At 46.0% G+C, this 14,674-nt stretch overlaps 1 protein-coding gene across 2 annotated transcripts; it reads right to left on the reverse strand.

The window, feature by feature from the left end:
* Nucleotides 1–5,779: 5,779 nt before the first annotated feature.
* LOC309351994 (C-type lectin lectoxin-Thr1-like) lies at nucleotides 5,780–14,311 on the reverse strand. Of its 2 annotated transcripts, XM_081880244.1 has the most exons (6): nucleotides 13,964–14,311; nucleotides 13,496–13,622; nucleotides 12,479–12,558; nucleotides 8,922–9,056; nucleotides 8,498–8,609; nucleotides 5,780–6,965 (listed from the first exon to the last, which is right to left on the reverse strand). In XM_081880244.1, exons 2-6 carry the CDS (start codon nucleotides 13,614–13,616, stop codon nucleotides 6,874–6,876), a joined length of 540 nt encoding a protein of 179 aa, XP_081736370.1. In that variant the 5' UTR covers nucleotides 13,617–13,622; nucleotides 13,964–14,311; the 3' UTR covers nucleotides 5,780–6,873. The 2 variants fall into 2 exon arrangements, with proteins under 2 accessions (XP_081736370.1, XP_081736371.1); XM_081880245.1 differs by lacking the exon at nucleotides 13,964–14,311 and having other exon boundaries at nucleotides 13,496–13,714.
* Nucleotides 14,312–14,674: the final 363 nt, after the last annotated feature.

Here is a 14,674-nt window from a genome sequence, read left to right on the forward strand (position 1 = left end):
GGACATGCTATGTGATCTGATGGTGAATTTGGGGTGACCCAAGGCAAAAATCCTGAGGATCTGCTTTTTACCCCTCCAGGGACCACACATTCGCTCCATAAGATGCACAGACATTTCCCCTTACTTTTTAGGAAGAAAAAAGTGTGTCTTATGGAGCAAAAAATATGCAGAGTTAGCAGAGCAACAACTTTAACACATTGCAGGATTCCCAATTGTAATTCATCCAGCAGAGCTTTACTGCTGCTGAAAGCAAATGAGCATAATGGTCACAAATCCAATACATTCAGGATTGGCACTGACCATAAGGAATCCAGTTGCAGCAGAGTTAACTGAAACTTACAATAGCTTATAATAAGTCTAAACCTTAACACTAAGCATACAGTGGTACCTCGAGTTAAGTACTTAATTTGTTCCAGAGGTCTGTTCTTAACCTGAAACTGTGCTTAACCTGAAGCACCACTTTAGATAATGGGGCCTCCTGCTGCTGCTGTGCCGCTGGAGCATAATTTCTGTTCTTATCCTGAAGCAAAGTACTTAACCCGAGGTACTATTTCTGGGTTAGCGGAGTCTGTAACCTGAAGCATATGTAACGCAAGGTACCACTGTACTGTGTACAGAACACCACATCAGAAGGAAAAGAGTCCTGGACCATGTTTCATGGGTTACCCCTGGGCCCAGCACAATTGTGCTCAAGGAAGATTCTGAGAATGCAGAGAACATGAATGTGTGCATGGAGCTGGGAGGCCCAAATGTACAGTACCCTCCTCAGGTAGGGATGGGGGGGCCTCTCCATTTTGGTTCTTCTCCGGTTCTCATTTTTCAATTCTTAAATTCACTTCTCTGCACGTCTGCAGCCAGCTCCCTCCCTCCCTCCCTCCCTCCCTCCCTCCCTCTCTCTCTCTCTCTCTCTCTCTCTCATATCCTCGCCTGCCCTGTGGAACACCCTCCCATCAAATGTCAAGGAAATAAACAACGACCTGACAGCAAACCAAGCCTTATGAGGAATGGTTCAAGGAGCTGGGTATGTTTAGCATGGAAAAGAGGAGACTGAGAGATGATAGCTATCTTCCTATCTAAAGAGCAGTGTCTATCCCCATGGCACCACTGGCTGTTGTGGTTCTGGACAGTCAGGAATTAACACTCCAGGAGCGTTCTGATTCACTGGGTGCACTGCCCACATGATCCGGGCATTTTCCTTTGATCTGTGCTCTGTGGGGGCTGAGCTCTCTCTGGAAAGCAGTCTGTCTGTCTGAGAATGTGAGCAAGGTAGCTTCGTTTTTGTTAGAGACAGAAATCTGCGAACATGCAGCTAGATTCTGTCGGTTTTCTTTTCTGTTTGTTATGCTTCTAAATAAAGAGTGTTAGATTAGAAGCACTGGTGTCGAGCTGAGTTATTGAAGACACCACGTCAACACAGACAAGCCATTTTACGCTGCATGTGAACTCTGCTATTATCAGGCAACTGAGCAGAGTGGCAGCGTGCGAGTGGAAGCATGTGGGCGCCATTTAAGTTCGTCGGAGTGGCAATAAATCAAATTTATTGCAGGGCCGTTGCAGCAGACTCAGTGGGTCAAAGGATTTATGACCCACAAACTTTAACACTGGCTTCCCAAATACAGTTCTGATTTTGGGGATACTTGATGGGGAGACTCCCTGAGATGCCTCCGAGGCATTCCCAAAGCAAAGGAAGGATTGAACTCTGATTAATAGCCTCCAGAAGATCAAAAGAGACTACGAGGCTCTGGGCAGGAAATTGAAGCAATTAAATGCACAAATTGTCATCTCATCTGTCCTCCCAGTTGAACGACGTGGCCCAGGGAGAGAGGGAAAAATAGTGGAACTGAACAGCTGGCTTCGCAAATGGTGTAAACAGGAACGGTTTGGATTCTTAGATCACGGACTGCAGTTTCTTGAAGATAGACTTCTGGCAAGAGATGGGCTGCACCTCACAACGGTTGGGAGGAATGTTTTTGCCAAAAATCTCATCAGGAGGGCTTTAAACTGACTAATGTGGGGGAGGAAGACAGTGCTCCTGAAGGTAGGAGTCTATCAATTGATGAAGATGATCATCCAAATGTCATAGACCAAATGGAGCAAACAGCACGCAGACCTAGTGGTGGGAGGAAAAAATCCATAAATAAGAGACACGGGGGAATGATTAATGGACTTCAATGTCTGTACACTAATGCGCAAAGCATGGGTAATAAACAAGATGAGCTTGAGCTCTTGGTACAGCAAACTAAATATGACATAATAGGCATCACTGAAACCTGGTGGGATAAGTCCCACGACTGGAATGTAATAATGGAGGGTTACAATCTATTTCAGAGAAATAGACCAGACAAGAAAGGAGGAGGAGTGGCGTTATATGTCAGGGATGTGTATACCTGTGAAGAGATCCAGGATTTAGAACCTCAAAGCCAAAGTGAGAGCATTTGGGTCAAAATTAAGGGAGAGAAGAATAACAGGGACCTCATTGTGGGAGTTTACTATAGATCCCCAAGCCAAACGGAGGACATAGATGATGTCTTCCTGGAACAGATGGCCAAGCATGCAAAAGGAAGGGAGATAGTAGTAATGGGGGACTTCAATTACCCGGATATTTGCTGGATGTCAAACACAGCCAAGAGCATAAGGTCGAACAGATTCCTCACTGGCCTTGCAGACAACTTCATTGTCCAGAAAGTGGGAGAAGCAACAAGAGGAACAGCCATTTTAGATCTGGTCCTAACCAATGTTGATGACCTGGTTAGTGGGGTAGAAGTGGAAGGATCATTAGGCGCGAGTGATCATGCTCTTCTGAAGTTTACTATACAGCGGAAAGGAGCAACCAAGCATACTAGGACTCAATTTCTTGACTTTAAGAAAGCCGACTTCATAAAACTTAGGGAAGTGCTGGGTGAGATCCCATGGACAGTAATATTAAAAGGAAAGGGAGTTCATGATGGCTGGGAGTTTGTTAAGAGGGAGATAGTAAAAGCACAACTTCAGGCAATACCAATGAGACGGAAACATGGAAGGTGCCTAAAGAAGCCAGGGTGGCTATCTAAAGAACTTTTAACTGAGTTAAGATTAAAAAAGGATGTGTACAAAAAATGGAAAAGGGGGGAAACCACCAAAGAGGAATTCAAACAAATAGCCAGCACGTGTAGACACAAAGTCAGAAAAGCTAAAGCACAGAATGAACTCAGGCTTGCTAGAGAGGTTAAAAGCAACAAAAAAGGCTTTTATGGGTATGTTCGTAGCAAAAGGAAGAACAAAGAAACAGTGGGATCACTCAGAGGAGAAGATGGTGAAATGCAAGCAGGGGACACAGAAAGGGCTGAACTCCTCAATGCCTTCTTTGCCTCAGTCTTCTCCGATAAAGAAAACAATGCCCGACCTGAAGAATTTGGAGCAAATGATTCAGCAGAGGAAACACAGCCCAGAATAACTAAGGAGATAGTACAAGAATACTTGGCTAGTTTAGATGTATTCAAGTCTCCAGGGCCAGATGAACTGCATCCAAGAGTATTAAAAGAACTGGCAGATGTGATCTCAGAACCACTGGCAGTCATCTTTGAGAATTCCTGGAGAACAGGCGAAGTCCCGGCAGACTGGAGGAGGGCAAATGTTGTCCCTATTTTCAAAAAGGGGAAAAGAGAGGACCCAAATAATTACCGCCCAGTCAGTCTGACATCAATACCAGGGAAGATTCTGGAGCAGATCATTAAGCAAACAGTCTGTGAGCACCTAGAAAGGAATGATGTGATCACCAATAGTCAGCATGGATTTCTGAAAAATAAGTCATGCCAGACTAACCTGATTTCGTTTTTTGACAGAATTACAACCCTGGTAGATGAAGGGAATGCAGTGGATGTAGCCTACCTTGATTTCAGCAAGGCATTCGACAAGGTGCCCCATGATATTCTTGTAAAGAAGCTGGTAAAATGCGGTCTTGACTATGCTACCACTCAGTGGATTTGTAACTGGCTGACTGACCGAACCCAAAGGGTGCTCATCAATGGTTCCTCTTCATCCCGGAGAAGAGTGACTAGTGGGGTGCCACAGGGTTCTGTCTTGGGCCCGGTCTTATTCAACATCTTTATCAACGACTTGGATGATGGACTCAAGGGCATCCTGATCAAATTTGCAGATGACACCAAACTGGGAGGGGTGGCTAACACCCCAGAGGACAGGATCACACTTCAAAACGACCTTGACAGATTAGAGAACTGGGCCAAAACAAACAAGATGAATTTTAATAGGGAGAAATGTAAAGTATTGCACTTGGGCAAAAAAAAATGAGAGGCACAAATACAAGATGGGTGACACCTGGCTTGAGAGCAGTACATGTGAAAAGGATCTAGGAGTCTTGGTTGACCACAAACTTGACATGAGCCAACAGTGTGATGCGGCAGCTAAAAAAGCCAATGCAATTCTGGGCTGCATCAATAGGAGTATTGCATCTAGATCAAGGGAAGTAATAGTGCCACTGTATTCTGCTCTGGTCAGACCTCACCTAGAGTACTGTGTCCAGTTCTGGGCACCACAGTTCAAGAAGGACACTGACAAACTGGAACGTGTCCAGAGGAGGGCAAGAAAAATGGTCAAAGGCCTGGAAACGATGCCTTATGAAGAACGGCTAAGGGAGCTGGGCATGTTTAGCCTGGAGAAGAGGAGGTTAAGGGGTGATATGATAGCCATGTTCAAATATATAAAAGGATGTCACATAGAGGAGGGAGAAAGGTTGTTTTCTGCTGCTCCAGAGAAGCGGACACGGAGCAATGGTTCCAAACTACAAGAAAAAAGATTCCACCTAAACATTAGGAAGAACTTCCTGACAGTAAGAGCTGTTTGACAGTGGAATTTGCTGCCAAGGAGTGTGGTGGAGTCTCCTTCTTTGGAGGTCTTTAAGCAGAGGCTTGGCAACCATATGTCAGGAGTGCTCTGATGGTGTTTCCTGCTTGGCAGGGGGTTGGACTCGATGGCCCTTGTGGTCTCTTCCAACTCTATGATTCTATGATTCTATGATTCTATAATACACACAGAGGCTTGAAGCAGCAAGACTCTGGGAAGAGTGTGTATAATAATCTGTGTCTACCCTCCGGCCCAGGTCGTTTTATTCACAAAAGAGCTTTTTACAGAGTGTTTGTAAGAACCAATCAGATTTCTTCTGAGCATTTCAACAAACCCCACGTGGGGACAAAGTTAAACAACAAAAACTAACTAAGCTTGCATATTTCTGGGGTAAACAAAACAGAACTACAAAGGAGTGCATTTGGCAACTCCGGAGGTGATAAACAATCAATAGACATGATAAGAATGATGGCCAGGAGGACAGCGATCATTATCACCTTCAGGTGAGATCTGTTTCCTGGCCCTAAGATTAACATCCTAAGATTAACATATCAGAAAAGCTACATCAAAAGAAGCTGTGCACTGTCTTTGATGATCCAGGATGCCTGCCTGTCGAAGTGGGTACCTGACTTGTGAAGAAAGAGAAATGGAACAGGGATGCAGAGGTGTGGATTGATCAAGAATCATATGAAAATAGTTTAAACCCAGTCAACGCAATGCTTTTATCGCTGACACAGATGGCTTACTCTATATTTGTTATAATTCCTCATAGCAATCCCACCTGATCGCTACCTGCCTCCACGAGTATTATAGCTTATGGAAGAGTAGATTGCCCTCAAGGCCAACGTGTTGAAGGCCCTAACCAGCACTTTGAAGTGTTTGAACAAATGACAGAGAAGCCACCGAGGCTGATGCAATATAGAAATATTTATTTCTGAAGCATATTTGTAGAGGCATGCACACATTATAGACAGTTATGTTTCCCTATCAGAATGACTGCAGAGAAGGGTTCCTTCTTCTGCTCATTGTCCAGTAGATCCAGTGTTAGGTGTGGAGCAGATAATCCTATGGGACAATTGGGAGCAGAAGGTGAGCTCCTAATTAATCCTTTGCAAGCAGGACTTGGGGATAGCAAGCACTCCTTGAACTGGTTGCATTACAGATTTCCCCCCATAGATTTCCCTTCCAAATTGATGGGAAAGTGCACCTCAGAGGCCCTCTTCTTCACCACTGATCGGTGCTAAGAGCAAGCCCCATAGGGAACGTCCTACTGCCTTGCTCTCATCTGATTAGTGCTGGACTGAAGCCCCTTTGGAGACACCCTTTCAGCAACAAGCAGCTGGTTTGCGCTGAGAGCACAGCTGCAAGGGGGCTGGCTGCAAGTCCCACTTTGTCTTTTTGCAGGTGTGGTTTGGATTCAAGCCGCACCTGCAAACAGTCATTTCTCCTCTGCCGAGGGCTTGTTTTCATTAAGGCTTCACCCTTCCCAGGGCTCTAGAAGACACTGCCATAAAAGTGCATTGGTTCTTTGCACAGTAAAAGAGACCAGTTGAATGTCCTAAATGGCTTGCAGTCTGAATCAGGATATTGGAGGCATGTGAGCTGAGAGGGGCAGGAAGTAATAAAGGGAAGTAATTGACTGCTGTTTCAGGGGCATGTGTTTAAATTCACAATGGGCTGAGGCATCTATTAGGGAAGGGGAGACTGTTGTCCTCCTGACGTTGGTGGACTCCCCCTCTCATCATTCCCACTCATCATGGCCAGTTGTCTAGGATGATGCTAGTGGTCCTCAAGCAACATCTGAAAGGCCACAAAGGTTCTTCATCCTGGGCTCCCAGGGAAGGGGGCTCTTGCTACTTTCAGGATTCAATTAGATCTATTGCAGGCTACAGTGAGAGCAGGACACTGGAATAGATGGGCCACTGGAATGGGGCAGAAGGGCACCTCTGACGTTTTCATATTCTGAAAAAGGCGCAGGTAGAAAGACAGCGTTGGATGGAAGCCTCTGAGATTTGATGGGGCCAGCCAGGGAGATTAAAGAGGCCAGGAGGACCCATAATTTGGCCTATGTTTGCAAACATAGGACTCTACATTCTTGCAGCTTTCTGCTCTAAATTTCTCAAAACCTGGAAAAACACAGAGAAATGGTCTTAGGCAGAGTCAACAGCAGACACCAGTAGCTCCTTGGCATGCTGCTGCTGTTGGGACCCCAAAACCCTCAAAACACATGTACCCCCACCCCATAGTGGCCACAGGGAATGTCCTTTCTTCTTCTCCCATTCAAAAGAAACCAAGCCACTCGTCCAATACTAAATTGGCCAAGGTGGGTGGTGGCATCTATGGGGAGGACCTTGAGTAGAAAGCCACTTTTGATTGATGGGGTCTGTGTGGAGAGGGTAACAATGTTCAGATTTTTGGGTATTGAATTACAAGAGGATCTGTCCTGGAGTGTCAACACAAGGGGACTTGTGAAGAAGGCACAGCAGAGACTGTACTTTTTGAGAATCCTAAGGAAAAGCCATCTTCCGCAGAAACTGCTGCTTGCCTTCTATCACTGTGCCATTGAGAGCGTGCTCACTTATGGCTTATGTGTGTGGTACGGAAGCTGTACTACCCAGGACAGGATGGGGTTGTGCAGAGTTGTGAAGGCAGCAGAGAGCATTGTTGGCTGCCCACTCTCAACCTTAGAGCAGATTTATGCCACAAGGTGCCATAGGAAGGCACTGGACATAGTAAAAGATCCATCGCATCCTGGTCACTGTCTCTTCGAGCTCCTGCCGTCGGGACGGAGATACAGGATGATGAAGACAAGAACGAGCCGTCTCAAGAACAGCTTCTTCTCCAGAGCGATCTCAGCCCTGAATGGGAAACCTGGACTTTGAAAGTCATCTAATCTCCCTTGCTGTATTATACTGTATTGTTTTAGTTACAGATAGGTAGCTGTGTTGGTCTGCCATAGTCAAAACAAAACAAATTCCTTCCAGTAGCACCTTAAAGACCAACTAAGTCAGTTCTTGGTATGAGCTTTCGTGTGCATGCACACTTCTTCAGATAGGTATCTGCATGCACACGAAAGCTCATACCAAGAACTGACTTAGTTGGTCTTTAAGGTGCTACTGGAAGGAATTTGTTTTGTATTGTTTTAATTAGTGTTTTTATAGTTGTTCTGATTTTGTGTGGCGTGCCCTACCTGGGTGGATGGAGCAGCCAAGTAATCTCGTTGTCCCCGAGAGGGGGCAATGACAATAAAGATATTATTATTATTATTATTATTATTATTATTATTATTATTATTATTATTATTATTATTATTATTAAAAGTGGATTAGGATGGTGTTCCCTGTCAGTCTGAGCCACCTTGGGAACATAGCTGTCAATGTTTCCCTTTTTTAAAGGGGAATTCCCTTATTCCGAATAAGAAAAGGGAAAAATTGACAGCTATGCTTGGGAAGGCTAGATTCTTGTAAGGCAGCTTGGAAATATTTCTATCTAACAGATGAAAGGGCACCAAAGGAAGTCCTTCACTCACAACCTCTTGGCCAAAGAGCAGGCAAGGAGCACATCTCATACCCTCAGTAGAAATTTAGAAAATACTGCAACCCACATTGCATTGAGCATGGCAGCTCCAAAGTACCAGCCCTGAGAGTGGACTCCTTACCGTCCCCACGAAACAAGTAGGCACATGAGTTGTTGCCATGTTCATTAGGTTCTCCCTCAGCCCATGGTAAGAACTCGGCAGCAGAGCCATCTGTCCACTCCCAATTTCCATCCTGTAGGGACAAGAGAGGTGGGATGCTCTTTAGAAAGAACAGATCACAAGGAGACACTTCCAAGGACACAGCACACTCCTTGATGATTCCACCCAAACGAACCACAGACAACATTATTTGCGTTGCAGGACATCAGCCAGGAGCCCACCATGACTGTTTTGGCCTCAAGTATGTTGAGTCCAGAGAACCTTCTCATAACATTTTGAGGACATCAGCTGGGGAAGCCCCATAGAAGAATCTTCCCACTGAATTCATTTACTATCAGCTCCAACAGTGCTGACGGAGGAGGAGGAGAAGGCCTTGGAGACTCACCCTATCCTCGTCTGACAATCCAATCCAGACACTTAGTTCCAATGATCTTTTAAAGTCTTTAGCCAATAAATCCAGTTCTGTTGCTTCACGAATAGAGACAAGTTCAGAAGTCGGGTCAAATACACGGCAGGCTCTCTGAGACGTGGAAAAAAGAATGAGTTTTATGCAGCTAGACTTACCTTTGAATTCTCCTCAAAGTCAGGTTCAAGGTTGAATATTGCAGTCGCAATAAGTGGAAATCCAGCTCTGGACATGTGACTGATTGAAATGCAAGCTTTGTTCGGCCAACTGAGATCCAGCACGGTGCAATATCCCCATTTGTGTCTCGCTCAGTTTCTTCATTGTTCTCGGGAGAACTGAGCAGCATTTGAGTGGACATTGCCCCAGTATAAAAACATTTGTTTGCAATTTCACCTCATATACTGCAGCTTTGGGTGTTATTTTCAAGAATACACTTTACCCACAATTTCCTCTAATACAGTGGTGCCAACTGGTGGGCAGGGGACCAAGAGCCACACAAATCTTCAAGGATGTGCCCGGGGCCCCTAAAAATTCTGTGGTGTCTGTGTGTGCATGCCTCCTAATGTGCTTACCTCACTCGCATACACTGCATGTTGTGTGCAAAACACGTCAGCTTGTTGCATGGCATGCGTGCATGACATTGTCGCGAATTCTCCGTGGCACTTTAGCAGAAATGCTCAGAGTTCCAGGTTCTTCACTGCTGTATGTTTATTGTTGAGCTATATATACAAATGGACACAGGTGACGCTGTGGGTTTAAACCACAGAGCCTGGGGCTTGCTCATCAGAAGCTCGGTGGTTCGAATCCCCGCAACGGGGTGAGTTCCCGTTGCTCGATCCCTGCTCCTGCCAACCTAGCAGTTCTAAAGTACGTCAAAGTGCAAGTAGATAAATAGGTACCGCTCCAGCGGGAAGGTAAACGACATTTCCGTGCGCTGCTCTGGTTTGCCAGAAGCGGTTTATTCATGCTGGTCACATGACCCAGAAGCTGTACACCGGCTCTCTCAGCCAATAAAGCGAGATGAGCGCCGCAACCCCAGAGTCGGCCGCGACTGGATCTAATGGTCAGGTGTTCCTTTACCTTAACTTTACCTTTTATATATACAAATATCTACAGGCTATAATACACGGGCAGTTCATAAAGTCAAACAGAGTACCTGGCTACAGGTATTAAGACAAATAGAAAGACATCTAACTCTCTCTCTGACCACATATAGGTCTTTAAGCAGAGGCTTGACAACCATATGTCAGGAGTGCTCTGATGGTGTTTCCTGCTTGGCAGGGGGTTGGACTCAATGGCCCTTGTGGTCTCTTCCAACTCTATGATTCTATGATTCTATGATTCACACTCCTCTACACCACCACTTTACTGCTGGACAGGTTTCCCTTTTAAACCAATGACAGCCAATCAAGTGACAGCACATTACTGCTGAGTCTTTCTGACCTAGCACCTCCATAGAAAGTATTGCAGGCTGATTGCATCAGCCAGTTGCATCAGCTAGCAAACTCAAGCCTGCAGACTTACGATCTCACACAACATTCTGTGAATCCCGACAGACATTAGGAACTCACCTGCGTGGCATCACCATGGTGCACAGCCCTGGCCCCCTCAATCACGGGGGCAAGCTGGTACACTTTCTCTTATACAGTGGTACCTCGGGTTACATACACTTCAGGTTACAGACTCCGCTAACCCAGAAATATTACCTCGGGTTAAGAACTTTGCTTCAGGATGAGAACAGAAATCGTGCTCCAGTGGTGCAGCAGCAGGAGGAGGCCCCATTAGCTAAAGCTTTGCTTCAGGTTAAGGACAGTTTCAGGTTAAGAACGGACCTCTGGAACAAATTAAGTACTTAACCCGAGGTACCACTGTATATTTGTTCACTGTATGTTTGTTCAACGTATTTTGGGGGAGAACGAAATTTCAAATGATACCTCTGTTTCGATGTGTGCTATTTCAGGACATGCTAAATGGAGTGGCTCTCATTCAAATGTGCTTCAAAGGCAAATTCCCCCCATCATGCCCATCTAATGGATTTCATGTGCAGTTTTAAGGCTGCCAGATCCATCATGCAGCATGCTTGGGCAATGTCCGGTGGCGTAGGGGTCATTTTATGTTTGTGCAGAAGCTGGACACAACAGCCAACCTGTCCCCAAGGAGAACTGAAAGCCTTGCCTTGAAAGAATGGCAAAGTGCAGGTAGCTGTGTTGATCTGTTAATAGATTCCTTCCCCGAAGGAGGAACAGTACAGGGTAGAATGCCTAATCTATTGGGATCCACTTGGCTTATTGGGACATAGTAGGAGAATGCCAGAAAATTGCCCTCCCATAGCAGAGGCATCTCTGTGGTGGGTGTGGGCTGCCCCGGGTGTCACCTCTGAGGGGGGTGACAAAATGCCAGGCAGCACTCACCACAGGGCCTGTAGTGCGCCTGAGCCATGCGTCTCTCCTGGGAGTGACGTGGTGGCTTGGGTGTCCACAGGCTCTGCGCTGCCCCAAACGGTCCGCCCACCACCTCCCCACCAGCTGTAGGGTGGCTGAATGGGAGGAGACAGGCAGACTCCTTGGAGGCTCAGCTGAGAGCCCTGCCCCAGCTGGCCTGGTCCCATGGGCAGCTGGCTCTGCTGCTGTATCTCTGCTGTTGATTTGACAGGGCAGGCTTGAGTTCAGAGCAGTGCAAGCAGACTAGCTGTGTGCATCAGAGAGCAGCTCTCAGGGTGCTGACAGGGCTGTTATTTTCCTGGTGGGCTTCAGTGACCCCCACAACATACATTTCAAGCACCTTTAGTAAACATTCAGAGCATGTAGGTTATACCCAAGAACCGTGGGGACTGTAGCCCTGCGGACGGTAACCTACAGTTCCCAGGATTCTTAGGGGAAGTTCGTGTTCTTCAAATGTGTGTTCAATGGGTGTTGGGGATCTTGCTCACTTCGTCTCTAAGGTATGGTGGGTTCTCCAAGTTGTTCCTGATAAAATGATGTTGCTTATGACCCTACTCTGTCCCTGGGGGCTCACTTGAAAGCAGAACATGCTGGAGCCTTCATCAAACCTGAGTAAGTACTCCAACCTTTGGGGCCAATGGGTCTTTTCTGGGATGATGAGCCCACCATCTCAAGCCATCTTAAAGAAGGCCTGCCTTCTTCCAGCGTATGAACAGTGTATCTATCCAATCACTATCCCACATAACCTGTATCTTTCCAGGATTGAGTTTCAGCCTGGTGGCCCTCATCCAGCCCCCTAGTGGTTCCAGGCAATGGTCCTGAGCTTCCTCAGCCTCATCTGAATCTGAGAAGAACGATAAACTGATGAACTGAGCTGGTTCCCCAAGGCCTAATGGTTGCCCAAGGCCTCACTTCAGATGCCTAAATGACATCTCATCAGCTCTTGAGATGCCAAAGATGGCCTCCTGGGATAAAAATCATGGTCATGGGATTGAGATTCATAACAGGTCTTCTGCAGAGACTCTCAAGCATATCTTGTGTTTTGTGCCCTTGCTCTTTCTGGACCCACCCAAAGCACCTAGAGGCCCCTCTTACCACTGCCTCGTGCCATGTTAGCCGGTTGGAAAAGCCACGATAGCAACTTTCCATTTCTCTTTTCCAGCCCCGGAGGCAGCCTTGAGGTAACAGAGAGGGAGAACATTAGCATTCAACATGGTCACGTCAGCACATGAAACAGTGGAAATAAAATATTTTTGGGGTGTCATAAAAGCCAAAGGGAAATTGAACGTCCTCAAAGACGTCCCAGGTCATGGGGTCCTCCACTTTCTTGGTGTCCAATATGACATATATTTCCATTGTATTAAATTATTTACCTGCCAATTTTCCAGCCAAGGAAAGCTAATGGGAATAACAGCAATAGATAATCTTATTTCAACCAATAATAAAAAACCACGTGGAAATAAATACTACTAAACCCAGAATGATTCTGAAAAGTGTAGCTGGTCACTGCAACTATACTGAGGGTTTGGGTTCCAAAGGTGTGGAGCCACCTCAGAAAAGACCTACTGACAGATGAAGATGGTGGACAGACCAGTATCCATCTGGAACGTCCGTGTGCAAGGAAGAGGATACAGGCACAAACAGTTTAACAGATTTCATAGGTCCATCCCATTCAGGGGCCTGAAGGTTAAAGTCAGCACGTTGAAGTGCACTGGGAGACATTAAAACTGGTACAATCTAAGTGCTATTGAAGCTGCGTGCTGCAAACAGAACAGGATTCTGTCATTTTGAACCAAACAGTCTACAGGGCCAGACCCACACACGACACATTACAGTAGTCTAGCCTGGACCAAGACCAGCACATGGATCACAGTGGCTAAAACTCACCTCTTCAGAAAGGGATACAACTGTTTTACCCTAGGAAACTGATGAAATACAATATGCATCATCCAAGACTGGCTGGAATTGCTGGATCTGATAATTTAACCAAAATGGCACACGAGAGGTTGGGCAAAAATGCCAATGGATCTGCACTTGGCTTTCTAATGGTGCCAGAAGCTGATATTTCCCTAAGGAGACATCAACCACCTCCGAGATGAAATGACACCTTACCAGTGGGACCGTAGGGGGTTTCTGCTTTTTTTACTTTCATAGCGAAGCCAAAGGAGAGCTGCCATATCAGAACAAGGCAGGTGCAAAGGAGGCTGAGCCTGGGGTCGGAGGAAGGCTGCATCTGCTTCTAGAGACAGAAAACACAAAACACACAATTGCTAGGCTAGGTTTCCTGCATCCATCGCTCAGAAGGCGAGGCTTTGTCTTTCTTTCTAACAGAAAAAACACTCATTATCTCACCCATATAGAATAAAGTAAAGGTAAACAGAAAAAAGTAAGGAGTTACAAACCCTCAAGATCAAATCATTTCACTTTATAGATTTATCAACTCTTTTATTTGTTGGGGAGCTGGTCCCTGAGACGCAAAGGTACCCCATTGTTCGTGTGCTGCTCACTTTGGAGATATAGCTGCCATTCAAAGGCCAGCATGGAGAGTCAAAGAGATCAGAAGGGGGGGAGATAACTCACCTGGTTTTTCAGCTTCTCTCTCTCTCTCTCTCTGAGCTGCTGATTCTTCCTTATTCAAGTGTTCCAGTTGAGATACGCCTGGGTGGGAAGCTGGTGTTTATGTGTCATTTATAGTCTAATAGGTAGGCAATGGCATGTGGTGAGAGACACTTGGCAGCACAACGGAAGCCTAATGGTTCAACGCAATCATACACTGAGATCTTTTGCATCAGAACACAAAAGTACAGAAAGATCTCTTTCACCTGAAAGCCACTGTGGATTGAAAAATGTCCAACTGCTATGAAGTGGCAATTAGCAAGGAGGAGAGTCATGCTAGGCAAGGAGATTGTAAGAAGTTAGGAAGAGTGCTGCTGGATCTGCCCACCCATTTTGTGGTCATTGCTGTTTCTCCCCACATTGTCTCTTTGTTGTTGTTTAGTCATTCCTGTCTTCCACTGCCTCCCGCAGTTTGGTCAAACTCATGCTGGTAGCTTGGAGAACACTGTCCAACCATCTCGTCCTCTGTCGTTTCCTTCTCCTTGTGCCCTCCATCTTTCCCAGCACCAGGGTCTTTTCCAGGAAGTCTTCTCTTCTCATGAGGTGGCCAAAGTCTTGGAGCCTCAGCTTCATGATCTGTCCTTCCAGTGAGCACTCAGGGCTGATTTCCTTCAGAATGGATAGGTTTGATCTTCTTGCAGTCCATGGGACTCTCAAGAGTCTCCTCCAGCACCA

The sequence above is a fragment of the Podarcis erhardii genome, assembly GCF_964252035.2.
Source record: "Podarcis erhardii genome assembly, chromosome: 10".
In the NCBI taxonomy this organism is placed as follows: domain Eukaryota; kingdom Metazoa; phylum Chordata; class Lepidosauria; order Squamata; family Lacertidae; genus Podarcis; species Podarcis erhardii.